The 24,763-nt window shown below is 39.5% G+C and overlaps 1 protein-coding gene and 1 long non-coding RNA gene across 2 annotated transcripts in view; both read right to left on the bottom strand.

The window, feature by feature from the left end:
• Window positions 1–24,763, bottom strand: part of hcn4 (hyperpolarization activated cyclic nucleotide-gated potassium channel 4) — a 79,936-nt gene that overhangs the window by 48,099 nt on the left and 7,074 nt on the right. The window contains exon 2 of the mRNA XM_028575708.1: window positions 6,398–6,821. Within this exon, the coding sequence (XP_028431509.1) occupies window positions 6,398–6,821 (424 nt within the window). The remainder of the gene's footprint in view (window positions 1–6,397; window positions 6,822–24,763) is intronic.
• On the bottom strand, window positions 12,801–13,731 carry LOC114557283 (uncharacterized). Its single transcript, XR_003692781.1, has 3 exons — window positions 13,604–13,731; window positions 13,412–13,482; window positions 12,801–12,996 (listed from the first exon to the last, which is right to left on the bottom strand). It is a non-coding gene; the product is annotated as an uncharacterized LOC114557283 (long non-coding RNA).

Genomic DNA, 24,763 nt, shown 5'->3' with positions numbered 1-24,763 from the left:
AAGCTTCTGGGGGGTGTATGGCTCGAGGTCATGGTGCAAAGGACCGTAGGGTGAAATTACTCCGAACCATCACTTTAAGTATTTGCTAAATATGTACATGTAAATGTGTATGTCAGATTTAGATTTATTCCCTTGACCTGTCAAGCTGTTTCATAAAACCAAAGCCAAGGGAACTCTAAAGAAGGATGCATCAGTAGATTCAGCACCTTTATGTCTTTTAGACATGTTGTTATTTCACTTATGAAATACTGTAGCTATGACCGAGGATGATACTACGTGTGGGAGTGAGCTAAGTGTCCCCAAAGGACAATGAAACAGATTCATGATGTGTTGGACTGGCCTATTGCTGTGAAAGTGCAGGTCACACTGGTGCAATTTTTTGAGTGAGGATGTGCAGCAAATGATTAGCCCAGTCACCCTTTGACGTTTCTATATGGCCTCTATGATAAGTATGCTACTATGATTTTTGTGAATCTATTTTTGAATAATTTAAAAACAGACAGTCTTGTGGCAGTGCCTGAAATCTTTGACGACATTTGAGCTCTGTTTTGTCCTTGATTTTGGTATCTTGATACCTCTTCAATACATTTGACAATGTTTTATTGCTTTGTCTTGTTCTGAATTCCTAAAAATCTTTATTCACAGCAGAGAGTACATGAGAGAAGATTCTATTTTTAAAATTTGCTGTTCCCAACAGTATCGCTCTAAACCATGCAGTACAGTTCACTGAGCTGTATTCAGAAGTGAAGAAATGTCCTCTGTGTGACTTCTTGAGGAGGAAATAAAACTCAAACAATAACACTCCAAATGAATTTGTGCATGACTATTTATAGTTTGTAGATACTTGTGAAATATGAGGAAAAAAATCTGACATCGGGGCATTATTCTGCCATGTCGGAGAAGTGCGCATCATTGCGGCGCCATATTTAGTGGCAAAAAACGCTGAACACAGTGATATTACAGGGGCTAAAAATGGCACAGGGTCATGGTTCACAAGGATCCTGCCTCAATTCTTTTTACAGTTGATGTATTTCTTTGTGTAATACTGTGCATTTATCTATGAAAAAGTGAGAACAGAATACAAATTTTGCCGGACAGTATAGTATAAAAGCGCAGATGTTTCTCTCTAAAGCTCAATATGCCCAACACATAGACCAATGTTAGGTCAGTGTGAAGTGTTGCCAAAATGTTCAAATGGCGATGAGATACATACAAGTTGTCTGAAGTGTAGCTGTCAATAGGAAAAGTCAAAAAGTCAGTCAGGTGATGAGATCTTGGCGACAAGTTATTCTGCGCTGACAGATGACATTTCTGTGAGGTTGCATCTGGAGTACTGTGGCGCTGAGGCAAAGCTGGCCTTTCACTCTGTCTGCCTAAGTAGCATTCATCAGCAAACATCACCCCACACACACACACACACACACACACACACAAAACATTTAAATGGCAGCTGGCTCTGTGCTCATCCTAAGCTGTGTTCGAAACCGTTCCCTCATTCACTCCCTCACTATTCCCTGTATAGTGTTTATTAAATAGTGAGCTATATAGGGAACCACCAAACGACATTTTGGACACTCACTGAAAGTATCGTTGCGTCAATAGATGTGCCGGTTATTTGTGGGACGGAGGCAGGCACGCCCAGCATCATGTAAACAAACTGAAACTTCTAATAGGTCCCTAAAATAAACCGAGTACTCAGGATAATAATAAATGGTTGTATATACAGTATGTTGCATGTTACAATTCCACTGTTTAGAAATGGAAGCCCGCTCCATTTTTCATTTTCAGTTTTCGCGGGTGCTTCAGCTTCTTCGTCTCCTCCGGGGAAACACGGCCACGTTGCATTGTGGTATATGGGAGTAAAATGTAGGGGACATCGTATGTACACTTAAATTAGCTGCGCATTGTAGCTATTTTATAGTACACTATATAGTAAATTAAATTAACCGTGGAGAATTCGAACACCACTACAAAATGGCGAACACACTATATAGTGCACTATTTCCGTGATAGGGAACAATTTCGAACACAGCTTTAATGTCTTCCTTTCCCTCTAAAACAGAGGACTAGTCTGGGCTGGGGATTGATTGTGGAAAGCTCCAGACAGGTAGTTCAGCAGGCTATACTGCTTTTTCCTTCCTTTGAGTTCCTTCTGCCTTATCGATGTCTCTCCTCTCCTTTCTTTGTTGCCTCATTGCACAGGCTGAACATGTGACAGCTCACTGTCAGCGTGTCCACCCTATTCAAATGAAGCCTGGCCTCAACTGCACGTATCCCTGCCTTCACTTAAGCCTCACAAGTACAGCAGCAGGCATGCATGGAGGCGCAAAGTGGCAAAGGGATTCTCCCCAAGTGATTCATTTGAACTTTTTCTTGCTTTGAAATGGCATCACAGAGGCCATGCATGATTAATGATCGCCACACTTACATACACTGTTCTACACACAGTGCCAGCTGAATATTTGAAAACCAGGAGCTTTTCAGAATGCCTGTGGGCAGCTCTTGAGATAATGTGGTTTGAGCAATCAGCTTGCTATTCAACCTTTCCAATTGGCCATGTAATGTCATAAACTCAGGTGAACACACCCACTGACTAACCGAGTGGCACTGCATTTTGACAACAGTGTGCAAACAGGCTAATTCATGGATATAAATACAGTGTTGTTAGTATGTGCATGTGTAATTAAGGCAAAGGCAATTCACACTTAAAGAAAAAAAACATGTTCTGTTCATTTGACCCTGAGCAAGCCACTCTGCACTCTCTAAAATAGTCTAGTTTAAAGCACAACACAGCCAAGCTAAGGATCTCAATTATGAAAATGTTCCATGATCATTTTAAAGTTTGCTAGTAGTCAATAAGAACCAAAATGATGTGTCATTCACAAAGAACTCAAAGAACTCCAATCTGTGGTGCCACAAAGTAGGGCTGGGCGATATGGAGAAAATCAGATATCGCAATATTTTTGCCCTAATACCTCGATGTCGATATTGTGGCGATATTATAGGGTTGACAATTGATGCTTTAACAAAATAATCTTCACAATGAGATTTAAGATAAATAATCTTCAGTAATGTAGATATAATAAAAGCTAGAACAGTCTGGTAACACAGAAAATTACATCACTTTACTGTAATGCAGTATAATAATATAATATCGATATATTGCCCAGTCCTACCACAAAGAGAGACACACAGACTCAAATTAAAATAATTGTTTTGTTGACTGATTGTTTTGATGAAGACAAACTACCCTCTCCTTTAGTAATACTAGAGCCAAATGAAGCTGCAGCAAAACACAATTAATACATTGGGTGAGGCTATTTGCACCCCTGGTACAATTAGCAGTGTATGCTATTCGTACCCTGGTGCAATTAGAAATGAATGCTATTTGTACCGCTGGTGCACACAGCAATGTGTTATAGTAATACCCCGTATGGTACAAATATCAATGTATGCTATTTGCACCCCTGTGCATTGACCTAGGCATATATTTACACACAGTTATCCATACTACTCATGTATTACACCTTTTTGGAATATTATCGTTGCAGTGTCCAATATTTCGCACACTTCAGAGAGACACTGATAAGTGTAGGTGTGGCCCGCGATTTTTTTTTTTACAGGGTGGTAGGGGAAGATTCATGAATATTCATTAGGGAACTCATCACTGATTGGCTCGCCCTGACATTCTTACCCTAACCATAACCAATCCCACTCCTCTTGCCTAAACCTAACCAACCCAACCAGAGCAGGTAACGAGTACTAGCCATTTAGTCATTGAGTTCCCTAATGAATATTCATGAGTCTTCCCCTACCACCCTGCAAAAAAAAAAAATGTCACGTTCGTGGGCCCTGATTTGAGCAATGGCATGCAAATTATCCAATCCAAAATGAAAAAAACAAGATCTCCTCACCAGGGACTCAAACCCCAGACTCCCAGACCATAGCTCAGTGTTCTAACCACTCACCTAGCAGTTCTTGTGGAATGTCATATAACTATTTACGACTTGGTGTCTTCAAGCCTCGGTTGCTAGGTAACCATACTGTATACAAAAAATAGGTACTAACTAACAAACTAACGGTTGTATGCTTTCACTGAAGGCAGAACGCGCAACTGTAGAAATTCAATTGTTATAAACTTTAGAGACAAAACCTTCTTAATATGCCAGTTTCTGCTGTCAAGGAAGATCAACGTCAGCCATGAGGCAAGCTGAGGCTATTCATACCGGGGGTGCAAATAGACACTCCGTAATACATTTCTGAAACCAAACTTTCCAAATGTTTTATAGAAATAATGTGTAATTTCCCATTGCATACTATAACTATCAAAACTGACACAGAATAAAAAAACAGAAGGAAACTTATATTTAGGGATTGACCGATATGGATTTTTTTGTGCCGATGCCGATTTTTTTCCATCAGCCTTGGCCGATGACCGATACGGGCTGCCAATTTTCTTGAGCCGATACTACTTTTGCTCCTGCTCTTAACTGAAAGCATTCAATGAGTCACTGTCATTTGCAAAAACGAACAGTTGTACACTTTGCATTAAAAGCGAGCAGTGGAAGTTAATATGACTTAGGAAATTTATATTGTAGCCCGTGAGAGAGAGGGAGAGGAACAGAGTGAAAGAGATATTTACGCATCATATTCTAGCGTTATAGAAAATTGATCTTCATGGTAAATTTCCTGAGTAACATTATCTTCTGCTCACTTTTAAGGCAAAGAGTACAACTGTTAATTTGTGCAAATGATTAGTAGCCTAATCCTTGAATGGAATGATTATGACGGCTTCAATTCAGAGCCGTGGTCAGTTAATATATTTAGGCTACAATTACGCATTCAGTCGGTCCGTGATCGTCTCCTACGCTTTCTCTCGCTGTTTCATTACAGCGGCCGTGTTTCTTTTCTTTTTATACAAATACTGTGTTTCACGTCGTCATACTTCCACAAGAAGCTGCTGCTCACTCTGTATAAAGTATGTACAATGTGTATTCTCCATTTTGGCATCAGTAAATCTGTGATCGACCTTGCGGTCTTTTGAGGAAAGCCGTGGACGCACATCTATCGGAATTACTTCAGCCTGGCTCGACCAAGTCGCTCCTCCTCAGCCTGGCTTGGCCTTCGTGAAACGCACCAAGCCAGAATGCACAGATTAGACTAGGTCAAGCCTCGCTTTATCAGTTATCCTGGATTTATATATTCTGCTTTTGTGAAACAGGCCCCAGCTCTGCCATTTCTTTCAAAATAATAAACAAAAACACAGATCAGTGTCACTTCGGCAATCATCTTACATTCATATCACCCAAATTATGTGTGCAATGTGCATCATATGGATGTGTTCACTGCATATGGTTAACTGTGCAAGGGTAAAAGGCTTTCATCAACATCAACACAGCCTTGATGATGCATTGCTTGCTGACATATTATAAGACAGATGTAATCAGGTCATCACAAAATGTCCTTTGTCAACACATGTAAATAATTTAAGAAAACAATAAACCTGAAAAGTAGCCATTGAAATAAAGTGCTTGATTTGTAATTTAAGAACAATAGTAAGTAACAGGTGTTACTTACAAAATTCCAATTTTAATCTCTTTCCTTGATGTAAAAAATACAAATTTAGTGATCGGGTGAAATGTATCAAGGCTAAAAAGTCGTTACTGGGTAATACATGAGCTGTATGGACTGCTTACAAACCCTTCTGGTAAATGGCCTCTGGGCCTGGAGGTACACAAACTGTTATCCTCTAGCGGAGTTTCTTCCTGTTGACTCCACGCTGAGACTCTGATGCTTTACTTTGCATCTTTTACCTCTGAGACTCTAAACAACAAGATCCATCCAGTGAGAGCAATTGGAACGTTCCTAATTATTGCCACAATTATAATCATGCTTGTATTGCAGCAATGTCTCACTGGGCTCTGTGGTCCCATTGCTAGCTGGATGGGCACAGAGAGGGAAAATGCTAATCAACATCCCGGCCTCGTCAGCTTATTGGTGACTGGGGCACAGCAAAAGAGCCTCTTCACTCCTTTCAAGGGTGGACGTAATCAGAAGCAGCATCTATCCATATTTCCTTCCCAGGGGAAACAGGAAGGTACAGAGCTCTGCAAACATACTCACAGCCACTCCCCAGCACGCCAATACTATTTGGATTATAATTGGATTTAAGAAGTGAGGCCCTATGTGTTTGACTAGCTTCATCAAATAGTATGCTCGTATGATTGTCAATCATTGTGATTTCCTTGGTATTTTCGCTCTGTGTGAATCCACTTGTCGTCATTCAGGGAATCCAGTTTGCCATGGCCAACTCAAAATAGCACACATCATACAGGGAAGTGGGCAACATTCAGCACAACTATACATATACTATACACACCAAGGTGCACTTTCCTACCTCTTCCCATTGGTGGATGTAGCGAATGAGTCTAGAGAGGCGCAGAAGTCGCAGCAAGCTGAGGATCTTTGTGAAGCGGACAATCCGCAGGGCGCGCGCCGTCTTGTAGAAATCTGAGTCGATGCGCGTCTCCACGATCAGGAAGATGTAGTCCACAGGGATGGAGGAGATGAAGTCCACCACAAACCAACTCCGCAAGTACTTGATCTTGATCTGTTGCGGATCCAGGATGATCTCTGTGTTATCCTCCTTGACGATACCCGTCCTGAAGTTAAGGACCAGGTCCATGAGGAAAAAAGTGTCGGAGACAACGTTGAACACAATCCAGGGGGGCGTGTGCTCGTCCTTGAAGAATGTGATGCCCACGGGTATGATGATGAGGTTGCCCACCATCAGCAGCAGCATGGTCAAGTCCCAGTAAAACCTTATTGGAGAGAGAAATGGAGAAAGGCAGATATGGGATGGTGAAAGAGAGAATAATGATGTCAGAACATAGTCAAATTATCTAGCTATATGGACAGCATGATGTATTATATACGTACTGTATGTGCATCCCTCTGCAAAACACATTTCAAAGAAAAGCTGCCATTTTTTTCAAGCCTATAAAAATAAGATGTGTCAGGAACTTTACAAGGCCCCTTGTCTAAAGCATACCCTACTGTATCTATGTATATTATAGTCATCCAACAAATATATAATACAAATATATAATATATTTTCTATAAGTTAGACTCATCACACAAAGTCAAAAAATACATTTAAAAGTCAATTCATTTCTAAATGAACAATGTCTTATTATTGTGACAATAATGTGTTTCACAGAAGCAATTGACATGTCACCGATGAGAAAGTGTAATAGTAAAATTAACGATGGTTGAATTCCATTTAGCTGCTTCACTATCAGCGTCCTGGTATTTTTCATGCTGGCTCACTGTCATGGCTCACTGAGACACCTGAATAGATCAGAGTCATTAATGTTTGTAGTATCACCTGGGCTTTATTTGCTTTTGTGACAAGTTAAACGTCTGCTGTGAAAAGATCTGTCAGATGTAATAAAGTTATACTATGTTCACTTGTGATGTTTTTTCTGTGATAATCATAAAGGTATTTTTCACGTAACTTGTTCTGTTAATCCGACCAATTGTTTTTACTGTTATGGCTTACCGAGATCATATATATTCTTCAATTATCTATTTTTGTACGCTAGTTATCTATCTATCTATATTATTGTGTGTAAACATATTTTAAGTCTTTGATTGAACTGCTGCTCAAGTCTTTATATTATTTTACACTACACTTTCCATCTTTTAAAAGTGACTTTAAAAAGTGGCCTAACCATAAAACACCAACCCCCACACACAATGCAACTGCTTGGCAAACATTATCTATCTAACCACAGATTTACTGTACAAACAACCAGTGATGGGATGCACCCTAGGACTCATTACAAGCCTGTTTTAACCTTAGGTACTTTGGGTATTGTGCATGCTTGTTATTGTAAGTGCAATGATAAGTTAAAGTCCAATAAGTACTTTATCAAACCATATGAATGTGTGTCCCAGCCCAGTCCAGGACAGGAAATAAACTAACAATGTAAAAATCAACAAGCCACTGACACATATGTTCAAATTTTGATTCATTCGATAAATTATAATTTTTTGTCTTAAATCCACCAGCCATTTTCATATTATACCAACATTTGCAACATCCTGCGCCTTTTTGGTAAGGTTATAGGAAAACTCAGCCCAGAGTAATTTTATTCTCCCCGAAAAAAGTATCCTTTTTATTTTTAAAGAACTATACAAAAAAACTGTCTCCCGCAACTTAATTGCAACCAAAGTACAAAAGACGTTGCAACTTTTATCGCAATTTTTTACAAAAGCTCCCGCAAAATCAGGCATTTTGGGCCGCAACAATCTAAAAAAAAGGCTTCAAAATCCTAGAGGGACTGGTATACATACATATGTAACCTCCCCACCATGCCAGACGACACCTAAGCTGTTTGTTTGTACTGTAAATCACAACTCAAAGGTCAATGAGGGTTAACTGTTCATTACAAACTGTACTGTGCCCTCGTCCGTCTTCCATTCCTGAGAGTTTGGATATAAATTGCACTCTCTGCTGGCTTGGTAATTGAATCCAGATTGCCTCTTTTGTGTTAAGGTTGATATATCTTGGATACTCCATAGATTGGACCAAGAGGGGGTTCTGCATGGGACGCTGGCCCAGTGAGCTTGGGTGATTTACCCATTCACCTTTTACTGTGACACAAAGGTCTGTCTTTGCACAAAACCAATTTCAAGATCAGGGCCATAACAAACAAGGGGAAAAAGGATGCCACATACATAACCAGGGTAGGATATTCATTTTTACTGCAAGCTTGCAAGTCTACAGCAAGTAATTACTGCTCTTTCCTCCTTGTTGCAGCTGATGTCTATTGATTTCATGGTTGATTCACATTGTGTTGAAGTAAATAACAATGAACTGCTGCTCGACAGGATGACACAGCCTGATCCAAAAAGTCCTCTGGCCCATGTCATGTCGAGTTGAGTAAAAATGTAGTTATCGGTACAGGTACACTGTCTGCCTCACAGAGCAAAAACATAAAGATACAGATAACCTATCATATACCACATGTCTTCCATTTCTTTCCTTGTGAGATTTTCATGAGTCTTGTGTTTTTTTGTTTGTTTGTAATGCTTGTGATGAAGCGCAATAACTTCACATAGTTTTAGCCTTACGCTGTACCTTGATATTTCCATTGATGCTACTACAATCACTGATGTCCCACTTTGATATAAAAGAAGGCCAGGCAAGTTGATTCATAACTGTGCTACACAGCACAGCTAATAATTTGAGAGTGTTTTTGCTAACAATATTTTATTATCTTTCTGTGAGCATGACTACACACCATTACTGATGCATTTTGGAGCCAAAACAAATGACATCAATGATGGAAAGCACTGTAATCTCCATGTTACTGTTTGTCGCATTTGGATACAGGAGGTCTCATTGCATTTAACATGTACATCTGTGGACAGATTTTACATCACGTTAAATTAATAATAACTGTAAAATACGGCAAAAGCATGTAGCAGACACTTGAGTCGTAATATGCTTGGGTTACAGTTTACCATAGCATCACACACTTACACATGCATACATAAGTATACATTAGACACACATCTCAGTTTCAAGTCTATTGCACACACACACACACACACACACACACACACACACACACACACACACACACACACACACACACACACACACACACACACACAAAGAGGAAACAGTGACAGTAATTGGAATTCTTCAAAGTAAAAGGGTATCTACTGTTTCAGCATGTTGTCAAGTGGAGTTATATTTAGACAGACCTTGCCACCACTGTGTTTGCTCATGTTAAGACTGAAAGCCCAAGAGGACAAGAAAAACTTCAAAAGAAGAAACGCAAACAGGTAATGACATTTGTTCTTCATATTGCCATGTTCCTTAATAATATAAATGCTAGATAGCCTGTGCATTTGTTGTATCCCCCAAGCTACACAATTTACTAATAGGGTATAAGTGTGTTCGCAGCACTTGACAGGGTCTATCAGCGATAAATTAAGATAATCCATTTTTCAAATCCTTGCCTTTGTTTTGTTTTGCTATTTGTATAACTGTGATGACTCAACCACACATAATACTTCTTTTCGCATGGACAATGTCCGTGTTTTTGCATGTCTGCAGCTTCTTTGTTACAAAATCTATAACAAACAGCAACCATTTTCAGAAGTATACCATAGAATTGAAGATAGTATGTGGTCAAATGGGCTTTGATCTGACGATGCAGACAAACCAACTGTGCCATCTCGTGAGCCACGCCACGAGACTGGCTGTGTAAATGCACTATGAGTTCAACAACTGGGTATCTTTCAGCTCCAGAAAAGAATAAGACAAGCCATAGTGGTGGGGCCTGACAAATATATCTGGCTTCAGTTAGGATGCGGCATGAATGAAAGAGTGAAGGAACAGTAAAAGAAATGGAAAAAGTTGTGCCAGAGGAGAGCTTCTCAACATGTTTGCAGAAAGAATAACAAGACAGAAAGCTGTTTAAGACCTCTGGACGCCACTCTGGCAGAACACAGCTACTGCTGCCAACTGTTTGTGTAAGACTCACGTGTTATAGGAGTGTGGGGATTGGTAAGATTAGGCCAACAGCAGCATCTTGAATGCTCATGTAAAAATGTATCTTTCTCAATATAAGAATAAATGCATCATATTCCAAATCACAAATCACAGCATGGTACCGTTCTGTGATACCATCTATCTATCAATGTTTAAAGAGCTGTGTTAGTGTTTTCATGTGTACGTATAGACTATGGTTTTACATGCATGTGTGTGTGTGTGTTCGTGTGTGTGTGTGTGTGTGTGTGTGTGTGTGTACATGCATGTGAATGCTCATGATTTCTCCTTTTCACTCTTGTGGTTGCCTCCTAATGGAGGTCAGGCCACCTAAACATAGCAGGGATCCATTTACTGTGTTTTATTATTCACTGGGACCCTGACATAGAAGAACATTGTTCTATAAATACAGTTGGGCGAGTGTGGCATGTTAGGCGGACATTTCAAAGGCATTAAACAATCCCATATCACTGACTCCCGCTGTTTGGTGGTATAAATGCAGCATGGTGATATTCCAGGTGTTAGGGGAGAGAGAAACATCTAATTTAAAACTTTATATTAATTTTATTAGATAAGTAGCCTACAGAAAAAAATGCAAAACTGGCAATATGTTAAACCCCACGTAAATGTAAAGTGAAAAGTGCAATTTAAATTTAGTAAAGCTAATAGAGCAATTAACGTCTTAATTTCTGTATGAAAATAATTAGAGAACGAAATGGAAATTTCTGTTGACTTTTTATGAAATGTTTTTCTACAGGAATCCATCGTTTCGCTTTCATTTGGTAGTAAAGACAAAGCACACAATATACACGTGACAAAGTGCTTTGCAGAAAACTAAATATATCAGATAAAAACTTGTTGTAATAAAAATATATAAATACAATCTTTGACCAGAGCTTGTGTGTGTGTGTTCATACAATTATATGATCACTGGGAAAATCAGAGCTGTCTGCACGACAAGGAAGTAGACCAAAAAAACTATGGAAACAAGGTCCAGAAAAGCAGAGAAACAATGGGAACATTGGGAGAAAATGAGGCAGAAGAATAGCTCACACCTAACTTGTTGTGATGCTGAGAGTGCAATGTACTGATGAAGGGAGCCCTGACATTTTGCTGTCTGTAGGGACAGAGCCACAGCCTACTCTGCTCTCCGGTGGGGTGACCAGGGACAGCAAGAACATGTTGTCACCCTCAGAGTGCATCTGACTACACGATAAGCCTCTCTCATTGTCATCACCCTGCCAGCCAGGCTACCGGAAAGGGACTGTGAGAGCCACCACAAACAGTCCGAGACACACACTTTAGTAGCCTATATTTCAATTGATGGGCACAGGGGATACAATAATAGGGTATATATAGTCCCGCATATACAGGGGAGATAGAGGGGGTATATGATTTTAGTTGTGCATTAGTGTGCCTTTTTAACAGTTCTTGAAGATATGTCTATCAGTTCGCTGCCATGCTGGGAGAATGATGGCATAGCATGCAAGCAGATCATCTGTCATGTCAGGTACAAGTGACAGACAGCATATAACAAGGCCTCACTTTATTCTGTACCACACTGACTGAATGGGAACAGCAGAAGAACAGTGGGTGCTCCCAAACTGCACTTCCACGAGGGCACCAGCCAACACTGTGTGTGCACTGTAAATGTGAATTAGGCTGATTAAATGATTGAAATGTGTCTGTTTTTGCATGACAAAGCAGTTTCCCTTCTAAATAGGCTAATTCAGTGTGAGTGTAATTTGGGTAAGTTTAGAGAGATAATACTTTCATAGTTAAAAGACATTTGTAAAAGACAGTACGTGAGTCATGGTGTCCGGTGTCAAAGTCACAGGATTTATACACCTCACCATCCACTCAGACCTCCTACGTAAAAGTTATTTTATGACGGTAAAACAATGTTGCATTTTGCATGACCGTATGAAGTCACTTCTCAGTGATGTTTGCTGAAATTTACCAAATGGAATTAGTTGCTATTTCTTCTTGTGGGGCTAGTCTTGTCTAAATCCAATTTGACTGAAACAAAACCTGGTGTCCCTTAAAACAGTTTTCTTTATCTGCAGAAGCTGGTTTACGGTATAACTGCTTACTGGCCTTCATTGGAGAAACCACCTAACTGCCATTTCAATCAGGAGAGACTTGGTTGCAGATATGCAAAGGTTTATTTTACATATGCATAATGAAATGTACAGAGTCTTTGGAGATTAGACTCAATCGTTTACTCCAATATTTTGTTAAAGGGGTAGAAAAACAGGACATATCCCCCCCGATGGAGTCTAGACACTGGTGGTGGTGAAGGAGCCCGAAGACCAGACCGAAGGAGTCGAAGTAGCGGTCTGCCGGAGGAAGACCCAGGGTGCCGCGGGTGGCGATGACTGGAGGTGGAAGGGGAGGAGGAGGGTTGCACGCTTTGCCTGAAATGACAGCTGACAGCGCAGGGAGAGAAACAGATTTAAAGCAGGGTTGTAATGCTGTGATTCTCTCTTGAAATTCATGGTTTAACTGAAAGGTGAACGCCAACAGCTGATTTGATTTAGGAAAAGAGAGCGTTGATTGAAGTTATTTGAAGTCTTCCTGAAAGAATTTACGCTGAGATCCATCAGATGTTGCTGATGTCAAATCTGATGCACACATTGTTCAACAGTGGTTTAAGGTGTCTACTGATTAGGTCTATTTTAATATTGTACTCTAATCAGTCCCTCCAGAATTTCGCGATGTCGCGATCGCGCCAATTCAACCAATCACTGCGACTTTGGTGCGACTCGCAATTTTGACCAATCACCGCAACTTTTCTGCAACTTTGACCAATCATCGTCGCCAGCAAAGCGTCAGAAAACTCACCTCCTTGTTTTGTTCAGAAGATGCAGCCGCATGCGCAGCAGGCATGTGTGCTGCCAACGTCTCACATTTACCTACAAAAATAACAGCAAAGGACCGTGAAAAACAGTATCCAGATGTTCTTTACGAAAGCGGGGGTAAACTGTTTTGCAAGACGTGCAACGATTTAGACTTTAACGATTTAAAAGTCACTACCGTTTCAATCCTGGCTGTCGGCTCTCTGCAGCGGCTGGGGCTACTGCTCCGTTCCCTCCGCGACTGCGCTTGCACACACACAAACCAGCCCTGTACACGTTCAAAAGTCGTTGCATATACACGAAAAAAACGTCAAAATAAGTCGTTGCATATACACAAAAAAAATGTCAAAATCGTAACCTGTACACAAATTTATGAATCAAAATAACGTGACTATTACACGACCTGGCGTGAGACCGGGTTGCACAAACACACACACAGACACACAAACAACACACACGGTGGATGCCGGAGAAAAAGGAGATGAGACGACACAATGACCTAAATTGAGGACAGCTACGCTCGTTATTGTAAGTGCAATGATAAGTCAAAGTCAGTACTTTATCAAACTGTATGAATGCGAGTCCCAGGCCAGGTTAGGAAATGAACTAACAATGTAAAGAACAACAAGCCACTGATAGATATTTTCAAATTTGATTAATTCAATAAATTATTATTTTTTTGTCTTAAATCCACCAGCCATTTTCATATTATACCAACATTTGTATGGAGCTAAATCAGGGCCAAATGTTTTGTTCATTTGAAAAAAATATATATAGTTGAAAAAATAAAGCTTGAAATTGAAAATTTAAGTTTTGGTCAAAACTTGGAAAAAATAAAACCATGTATTCAAACTTAAAATAAGTGTACCAATTTTTCTTTCAGTTTGAATAAAATATAGATTAAATTCTGGAATTATTTTGAATAAATTATAAATTTTCATTTTTCACTTTAATATTTGTTTTCAGTTCCACATTTCATGTTTTCAGATTCAAAACTTATTTTTTACGCCTTCAAATCTTTTTTTTTCGGTTTCAAATCTTTTTTTTTTTGTTTTCAGATCTGTTTTTCACTTTCAGATAATTTTTTTTTTGTTTCAGACTTTTGGCCCTGATTTTGCGTGGGGGGCGTGGCTTCAACTCAGAGGGGCGTGGTATTATGAGTGACAGCCTAACAACGAAGGCAGAAGACTCCTCTGTCATGTTGACTTCAGGAAATGGTGTTACTGTGAGAACTATGACTGAATGCTTTCTATCCACTATATACATGTGATGTTTACTTAATAAACTGATGCAAGTGACAAAGTTCCATTTAAAAATTGTATTGGACAACACATGGTACCAATTACACTATAAGAGCAATAAACTGATTGTGCAGTTCGGCAGGAACAATGACTTCTCCCACTTCCATGTATGACATTGAATGTAGCACCACAGTATTCACTCGGCAGTCAGCATAGCGTCCGCTCCGCCAAGGCAACCTGCTGGCGCAGCCACAGGTAAGACATGTGAAAGATATTAGTCTTTTGAATAGATACTTTGGGACATTATCCCGCAGTGGCATTTTTTTTTGTCATTAACACATAAAGGGAAAATAGGTGGACAGCTGGAAATGAAGCATCGCTAGCACAAAAGTTAGCATTAACTAACGTTAGCTTCACACTAGCTGGTGTTTTTACACCAATTTTAGTGTCCAGCTCAAGTTTTTTGACTTTAACGTGTAGTGGTCTTTGTTAACCTCTGTTTGTCAGAATGACCATAACTTTCGACAGTGGCTGCCTGCAGCCGTACAGCCTTATAAATGTAAAACATTATAGATAACTAACATTGCTAGTGTTACCTTTTCATGGTTAGTTTAAACAACATAACTTGTCCTGGTCCGCTTTGTTAATCAATCAATCAATCAAAGCTTTTATTACGGACACACACCGTCCAGAAAACAGACAGTAAGACATACAAATACAAAAAGACAAGTTAGTGTATTCTGATACTTAAGTTAGGCTGTGGTAGAAGCCTTCAAAGTTTGCCCACTTGGCATATTTTGTAAGGCATAACTGTCATGCTGTTACATGTAACGTTATAGTGTAAAACGTAATTTATCAGGCCAGAGCATTAATGTAAAGTCATATTTGTCTACTCTATAAAAGGCGACCTTCTTCACTGCAGCCAGTGTCAAGTTATGGTCATTCTGACAAACCGAGGTTAACAAAGACCAATACACGTTAAAGTAAAAAAAAACTTGAGCTGGACACTGAAATTAGTGTAAAAACACCAGCTAGTGTGAAGCTAACGTTAGTTAATGCTAACTTTAGTGCTAGCGATGCTTGATTGCCAGCTTTGTCCAGCTGTCCACCTATTTTCCTTTTATGTGTTAATCACAAAAAAAAAATGCCACTGAGGGATAACGTCGCAAAGTATCTATTCAAAATGCTAATATCTTTCACATGTCCTACCTGTGGGCTGGTGCCAGTGAATACTGTGGTGCTATAAGTCATACATGGAAGTGGGAGAAGTCATTGTTCCTGCTGAACTGCACAATCTGGCACAGTTTATTGCTCTTATAATGTAATTGGTACCATTTGTTGTCCAAAACATTTTTTTTTTAAATGGAACTTTGTCACTGGCATCAGTTTAAGTAAAAATCACATGTATATAGTGGATAGAAAGCATTCAGTCATAGTTCTCACAGTAACACCATTTCCTGAAGTCAACATGAAAGAGGAGTCTTCTGCCTTCTTTGATAGGCTGTCACTCATAATACCACGCCCCTCTGAGTTGAAGCCACGCCCCCACGCCAAATCAGGGCCAAAAGTCTCAAACCCGAAAAAAAAATATCTGAAAGTGAAAACAGATCTGAAACCGAAAAAAAAAAAGATTTGAAGCCGTAAAAAAAAGATTTGAAGCCGTAAAAAAAATAACTTTTGAATCTGAAAACATGAAATGTGGAACTGAAAACAAATATAAAAGTGAAAAATGAAAATTTATAATTTATTCAAAATAATTCCAGAATTGAATCTATATTTTATTCAAACTGAAAGAAAAATTGGTACACTTATTTTTAGTTCAAATACATGGTTTTATTTTTTCCAAGTTTTGACCAAAACTTAAATTTTCAATTTCAAGCTTTATTTTTTCAACTATATATATTTTTTTCGAATGAACAAAACATTTGGCCCCGATTTAGCTCCATACATTTGCAGCATCCTGAGCCTTTTTGGTAAAGTTACTAGGAAAACTCAGCCCAGGATAGTTTTATTCTCCCCAAAACATGTTTCCTTTAAATTTTTAAAGAACTATACAAAAAAAAAATATCGCAACTTTTTTTGCAACTTTCACTGTCTCCCGCAACTTCATTGCAACAAACATACAAAATACATCGCAACTTGTATCGCAATTTTTTACAAAAGCTCCCGCGAAATCAGGCATTTTGGACCGCAACAATCTCAAAAAAAGGCCGCGAAATCCTGGTGGGACTGTCTAATGTAATGTTCTATCATTTAATTTAAAATGTGTCCATTATTTTTAAAGCCAGAGTGAGGGGAACTTACTACTTTATTTTATTACCTTACTCTTCACTTTACTGTTTGGAGCTGACTGCCAAAGTAGCTGAATTTTAGCTGCAGATAGCTGTCTTAGCACCAATTTACACTAACCTCAACCTGTTCTAAGTTGCAGTTAAACTTAAAAGATAACTGATGCCGCAACAGCCTCATTTAATCCATTGCCATTTCTGAAGACATAAATGAGGATTGAAGGAAAATTAAGCATGAAAGGCTATATGAGAAAGAAAAGAAATCATTTAATTTTACACAAGCTTCACTTAGGAAGAGGTGGCTATGAAAGCCTGTCACACTTAACAGGAGAACATCTGTAACAACAAAGAAATGCCTGTGTATTGCCCATTAAAGAGCAGCCTATTGGTTCAAACAAGCCAGTTGGCAAACAGAAAAATGTAAGTGTCTAGGAGAACAAAAAAAAATGAATTAGTTTAAAGGGTTAATCCTATTTTTGTTGTCACCCGCTCCAATGAACTGTCATAACAGCCCTGTCTTTGCCAAGCACAGCCAGCAGGCACACTGCAAGCACATTACTGACACTGGGGCTGTGCAGTCGCAGGTGGCTATATTTAGGTGAGGCACGCTGTTTTATCAAACCTGGGCTAAGAAGATTTCATCAGAGGAAGAGGCAAATCTCCCCAACCTTATAGGCTACAAGAAAACAGTGGGATTTACCAAATACCTACAGAGGGGAGAGGTAAAATCAACTGAAAGAAGTAGACCTTACCTAACACTGCTAAAAGAGATCCAGAAATAGGATTACTAGTAGTTTTATGGTCGGCCATTAAGGTAGGGGTACAGCGTATGATTTTTCATTCACCTCTAAAGCTCTGTCTCGAACTGTTATTCAACAAAGCCCAGAAAAAGACAATGTTAAAGACAATGTCACATCCGCTGCAGTAGAACTTTATCTAATAGATAGCGGTCTGACCCCTTAAAGGTAAGCACTGACAAAAGTGAAAGAAGGAGGTGCACAACTACCACAACTGAAAACACAAGAGTGGAGCCTGCCAACACTCGGACACTAGTCTCGCATTGCCAGACCTACCTCCACAGCGCTGCGGAGGAGGGTCTGGCGAGTCCACACAGCATTCCGGGATTGGGAGAAAAACGTGCTCTGGTTTATTGGCGTTTCTTCAAAACAATCACAATCGGGAAGGAACTTGTTTTGGTGGAACGTGTGTATGTCTAGTCGTGCAACAGAAAACTCAGATTGGACAGATAGTCTAGCTAGCTGTCTGGATTTACCCTGCAGAGATCTGAGAAAAGGTTAACCATAGTCCTCATAAATCGACTGGCGATTAAAATGCCAACACTAAGGAAGCCCAAGGTAGCGGATATCTGGCCTAAATGACTGAAATCCGGCAGAATTTCCATCGGCAACGGAGCAATCCCGGAAGTGGAACATTGTGGATATAGTTTACTCAGACACTGATCCACAGGTCTTTTTAAATCACTGAGTAACACTTGACAACCACTGAATCTAAGTTAGCCTATTTGGTTTTACATCAGCAAAGACATATACAGACACTGAGTATATCTATAGGTCAAACTCTGGTTACATTTACATGGTCAAAAAAGTACTTTTTAATGAAAAAAAAAACATCCTCACCTCCCTCTCTCTGTGAGTCATTTAGTGTCTGGTGCATTATAATGCTCATAATATGATGCCATACTGTGTACAGTATGATCACTGTACAGGTTTTGGATTTAAAATGATCTAAAATATACAGACTTGCTATGGCTTCTCATTGGATCACAGGGTTTATTTACAAAAGCCCAGGTCATCCCTTTCATGATGTTTCTAATGGTTTAAAGGGAATGTAAACCAGTTGGTAGTGTAATAAGATGCAAAGATGTGGGCAGCGATTCAGAGGTCCTGAACCAGGCAAACCATCTTAGGGAAACTTTCTAAATGTCACAGCGTCAGTCCCAGACACTCAAGAATATGCCCCAGATCCATTCATTGAAATAAGTCTAGCCTAAACTTGTTCTGATGTTTGAATAGCTCAGAAGCAGTGTTGGGAAGGATACTTTCAAAACGTATTTCGTTACAGAATACGTGCCCACAAATGTAATTTGTAACGTATTCCGTTAAATTACTCGATCTGAGTAACGTATTCTGAATACTTGGATTACTTCAAGATTACTTCCACATTGAATTGGGTTTTATAAGTGTAGGAATGCGGCTATCACATCCAGCTTACTAAACATGTATATGATGGTGTCTTCTTTTTATTCCAACTAGCTGAATGTGTACCTGAACAAGCAGATAGATTATTGCATTGGTAGTCCCGAACTGCATACTACAAAAATCTAACCACGGTCTAAGCTACCACAAGCTAATTTTAGCTAACGTTAGTTAGCATGTCAAACGGGGCTATAGTCTTTAAACGGCTCTGGAGCTAGTAAATCAGCACCTAGGAGAATGTAAAGTCGCACATCAATGTTAAAATAGCAAGGTGACCAGTAAAACTACAGCAGACGACTACCCTTGGCTAATTAAAAAAATAACTTACTTTAAGATGCTTCTTCAGGTTGGAAGTGGAGTAATTTGGAGCTGAAAGGAGGTTGGTTGCTGGCAAGCAGAGGCTGCACGGCACAGTTAGCTGTATTTCATTCTCCCTGTTCGTTCTTTAATGTGAAATGCTGTTTGAATTTCCAAGATAGAAACTTATGGCTGCCCTGGCTCTGTCGTGCCGGTTCCGACTCCATTGTGACTGATCACGCAAATAGCTATTTTTTTCTATTTCATATCGGGGGTGAAGAGTGAATAAACTCGTGAAACGGAGAAGTATTGTCATGTAATCCATTGATTTTAACAATGTAACTGTATTCTAAATACCAACTATTTAAATTGTAACTGTAACGGAATACAGTTACTCATAATTTGTATTCTGAATACGTAACGCCGTTACATGTATTCCGTTACTCCCCAACACTGCTCAGAAGTGTGCACTTAGGAGCTCTGACTAAACCATGAAATCACCAAAGCCACTTTGCAAACTGAACAGATGTAATCAGAGAGCCATCTGAGAAGAATGCTCTAAACTAGCCAAGTCTGTCCCATTTTCATACCAGTGGGAATTATTTTTTCCTCTGGAGAGGCTTTGCCCGGCACAACTAGTGGCTACCCAGTATCCCTGTCCTTCTCAGAGCGCAACCTGCTACCTATCTGCTCAGAGCAACAAAAACTGTACACAGGTAGTCTGCAGTCAGAAAATAAATATGCCCTCTGTGGGGAAAAAATAGAGACAGTGAGTGGCAGGGCTGTACTGTTGAAGACACGGAGAGGACACAAAGCTCTCAAGCCGGTTCCATCAACATGCACTTATCCTACTAGCATGTGCCAGTATCTGCACTCCAGCTTTCATCCTGCCACTAATTGCATCTGTGTTTTATCATGATGCCTTGTTATCTCCCACAAGGTCCTTAGGGTCATGTCAAAGGGGCCCCCTGTCAGCCAGCCACTAAGTGTGGCAAAGGAAACACTGGCCAGTGTCTCCCAACTGAATACAAAAATCCCTCTGCCAGCCCGCTGCTCGGTCGGACAGGAGAGAGAGCCTGAGAGAGAAATGGCACAACGGGCTTTCTCTTAGCATAGATGAAGTGCTAAGATAATGTAATGTCTATAATACCAGGAATCTGGTCACACTATACACTATCACCTCATGCCCTTGCTCTGGGCTGGACCCGTACTGGGCCATTATCTTCACCATTTCAGGTGCTGCAATCAGCACATGGAGCAGCTCCAATGAAAGCCTTTTCTATCCATCTCCCAAACGATGATCTGAGGTCAAAGAAAGAAGGGACACGAAAAGAAAAAAAATAGAGAGTGAGAGAAAATGAGACTTTGTACAACATATTAGGACAAAAGGATAGGGACAACCAAGAGAAGGGAGGGCATGAGGAGAGATCTATGTCAGTATGGTCTCCTGGAAATGGTCATCACTTTTCTTTCCCCACTGTTACTCTAAGCAACACTGAACAAAACTGGAGGTGAATAAAATGAATACAGCTTAAAAGCTGATGGAAAAGCCGCACTAAGAAGACACTCGGAGCATGAAATGAAATCAAATCTGAAAGGAGATGCAGTTTAGCTGATTTTTGCTGGTCTGCGTGAGTAAGCAAAAGCGGAGGCTTATCTGACTATTAAACCAAACAGGGCAGGATTTATCATGTTTATTTGTTAGCTCTATAATTTCTCGATTGTACATGCTAAACAGGGTCAGGGTTGGATTTATACACAGCAGCTTTGCTGCTGCCTCCCTATTCAATCAAACACCGGGTGACTTGGTACAACCAAAACTGGTGTGCGGGAAAAAAAGAGGACATGCTATTGACTATGGAGATGGTGAAGATAAATCAGCCCCCCCCTCCAACATAGCAGTGGAGAGGAAACAATCTGTCTCTCAACACTGCATGTCTCATTTTCCAGCCATTTGTCTGAGCTTTCTAGACACCCAGCGTGTAGCAGGACCAGGCCAAACACATTGATCCAGGGAAGTGTTTCCTGTGAATCACGCCAGCTACACACAGAGTTCTTCTTTATTCAGCGCACTGGCCCCTGGCCCCTTTCTGAGTGGAAACCCAACTGTTTCCAAAGCATTTTTACAGAGTACACCTGGAGAGGTCGTCTAAGGAAATGTCATTCTCCTCATATGTGTGTTCTGCAGGTGGCTGGAGAGAGTGATATTAGCAATGTAATAATAGTAAGAAAAACAGAAACGATGATGAAGCTGTAGAAGATAGGAATGGTATGACTTTCTGTCCTTTTTTCGATTGTTTCTTGCAATTTCTGCTAATTTGCTCTGAACCTAATATAACTAGTATATATATATATATATATATATATATATATATATATATATATATATATATATATATATATATATATATATATATATATATATATATATATATATATATATATATATATATATATATATACACACAGTACAGGCCAAAAAGTTTGGACACACCTTCTCATTCAATGCGTTTTCTTTATTTTCATGACTATGTACATTGTAGATTCTCACTGAAGGCATCACAACTATGAATGAACACATATGGAATTATGTACTTAACAAAAAAGTGTGAAATAACTGAAAACATGTCTTATATTTTAGATTCTTCAAAGTAGCCACCCTTTGCTTTTTGTGATAACTCTGCAAACCCTTGGTGTTCTCTCAATTAGCTTCATGAGGTAGTCACCTGAAATGGTTTTCACTTCACAGGTTTGCCTTGTCAGGGTTCATTAGAGGAATTTTTTCCCTTATTAATAAAAAAGCAAAGGGTGGCTACTTTGAAGAATCTAAAATATAAGACATGTTTTCAGTTATTTCACACTTGTTTGTTAAGTACATAATTCCATATGTGTTCATTCATAGTTTTGATGCCTTCAGTGAGAATCTACAATGTAAACAGTCATGAAAAAAAAGGAAACGCATTGAATAAGAAGGTGTGTCCAAACTTTTGGCCTGTACTGTATATATACAGTATATAAGTATATGAAGCAGACTTTGTAATGGGGAGTCTCTTGCATTAAATTTAAAGTAATTCCCCCCCCTCTGAAGCAGCATATCAGTGCCAGTTCAACATCTTGGCCATTACCTATAGGCTGATAGGGAAAAAGGCAATCCAATTTCGGGGGAAACAGGGGGGTGTGAGAATCCACCTGGGACATAGGCAGGGCTGAAAAGGTCAACCTGTATGTAGCAGAATGTGTGAGGAGGAATGAACAGGCTGGGGCTGCAGCATGCATGCAGAGGTCAACACAAGGGAAGCTGAGATTTGGTAACCGTACTATACAAACAATGCATAAAAACATAGCATATATTTTGTGAAAATTAAACACTAAGCAGTCTCTCAGCATACCACTTTTCTCCAGCTGAAGGACGAACCAAGGCCAAAATATAGTTTGCAATTCATCACACCCCCAACCGGCACCGTCAGACACAGCCCACCAAGAGCCTGGGTCTGTCCGAGGTTTCTCCCTAAAAGGAAGGTTTTCTCACCACCCGAGGTTTCTTCCTAAAAGGAGTTTTTCCTCACCACTGTCACACTAAATGCTTGCTCTTGGAATTACTGGAATTGTCTTTGTAAATTACAGAGTGTGGTCTAGACCTACTCTATCTGTAAAGTGTCCTGAGATAACTCTTGTTATGATTTGATACTATAAATAAAATTGAATTGAAATGAATTGAATTAATACTTTATTTGACCACTGAATAAATCTAGTCACGAGAGGATGGGCTTTCATACATCAGGCCATCTCAGGTCAAAAACAGTGGTGTACTGAGTTTACTGAGCTGCCTTATAATGTCTGTGTTGTGTCCGTGTTGGACCCTTGTTGCGTTGTTAAAATGAGCAAACCTTAGCCACCTGGCTCCTAACTTAAGAGAAACCAAGAAACGTTTTTTTTTTTTTGTCATTTCACCCAGGTCTGTGTGTTAACAAAGTGCCTGGACTATGAATGGAAGACATCAGAGAGAATCAATAGCATACAGGAGGTATTTTAACCCAAGCAATCGTAATTATTCATTCCAACTATGCTGACGATTTCCATAAAATAAAGCATGCTGTGCTTTCTTGATTGCTGGAAAAAGGTTTTATTTCTTATAAGCAATAGGTTCTTCAGCTATTACACTTGGGTTAGTAAAAGCGATAATAACAGAGATAATATTCTTTACTCAGGTTATCAATTAGGTAATGATGCCAAAGGCTGAATCACTGCAGTACACACAATCCAAGTCAAGAATGCCCTCTTGGGTAGCATTGGAAGATTACACCTACTGTATATAATTAAGCAATTGATCACGTCAGCTATTGCTTTTTATAAAACGATCATCAAGTATGGCAATATGACAGTTAAAGTCACATTCCAATTTAAATAGATTTTTTATTATTAAATAGGTTCACAGTAAAATAGGCCCTTTTGGGCTGGCTGCCTGCACATACTGTGGTGGTTGCTATGGAATGCAGCACAGGTCACATTCACCATAACTAGAAGCAAGCAAAAGCTATTTAAATTGCTTTGCGCTAAAGAAAGGCACACAATAACGCAAACAAACTAACCGATCGAGACAGCAGTAGAAAAGCAACTCCCATTTTCTGCGGGGTAAAATCTGTTTTTGTCAATTGAGTCTGGTGGAATTAAGAAGAGCATTGATAATGGCTTCAGTTTCCCGTAAGAAACAAAGGCTGTCTGACTGCAAAGTAAAGCCAAAGAGCGGTGAAAATATTCCAAATATAGTGTACACTTAAAGGGATACTTTGCCGTTTTTAAACCAGCTCTTCACCACCCATCAGTTTGTTAGTCTAACTTTTTTTTTCTCAGAGCGGAGTGATAGTTATTGTGCAAAGGAATTAGACGTCATAGCCATTGTACATAGTTATTATAACACAGCTTTGAACCAATCAGATTGCTTGATTTGAGCTACCCGTTTTATAATCTGTGCTGATTGCTTTTTGGACAGCGGTAATTATATGTCAAATGTCAGATTGAAATTAAACCTAAATATGTAAAATGAGATTTATAACCAGGATGGAAAATAAAATTCAGGCCAAAAAAAGAACATACAGTAAGGCATCACAGGCAAATTCAGAGTATCTACTTAAAGTTACAATCAATCGCAGCCCTTTTGGCACAATTTATATGTTAAGTGTCACAATGTTCACAAATTCTGCTATAATATGTTTAATTCCCTGCATGAGCCAAGTGGACAGGAGAAGTCAACCAGGGAGTGTCAGTCCATTGTATGGAGGGAGTGGGCACTCTTAAT

Source organism: Perca flavescens, chromosome 1 (assembly GCF_004354835.1).
Source record: "Perca flavescens isolate YP-PL-M2 chromosome 1, PFLA_1.0, whole genome shotgun sequence".
Taxonomy (NCBI): Eukaryota; Metazoa; Chordata; class Actinopteri; order Perciformes; family Percidae; genus Perca; species Perca flavescens.
Note: the sequence above shows the minus strand (reverse complement) of the source record. Positions and strands in the feature narration are given on the sequence as shown.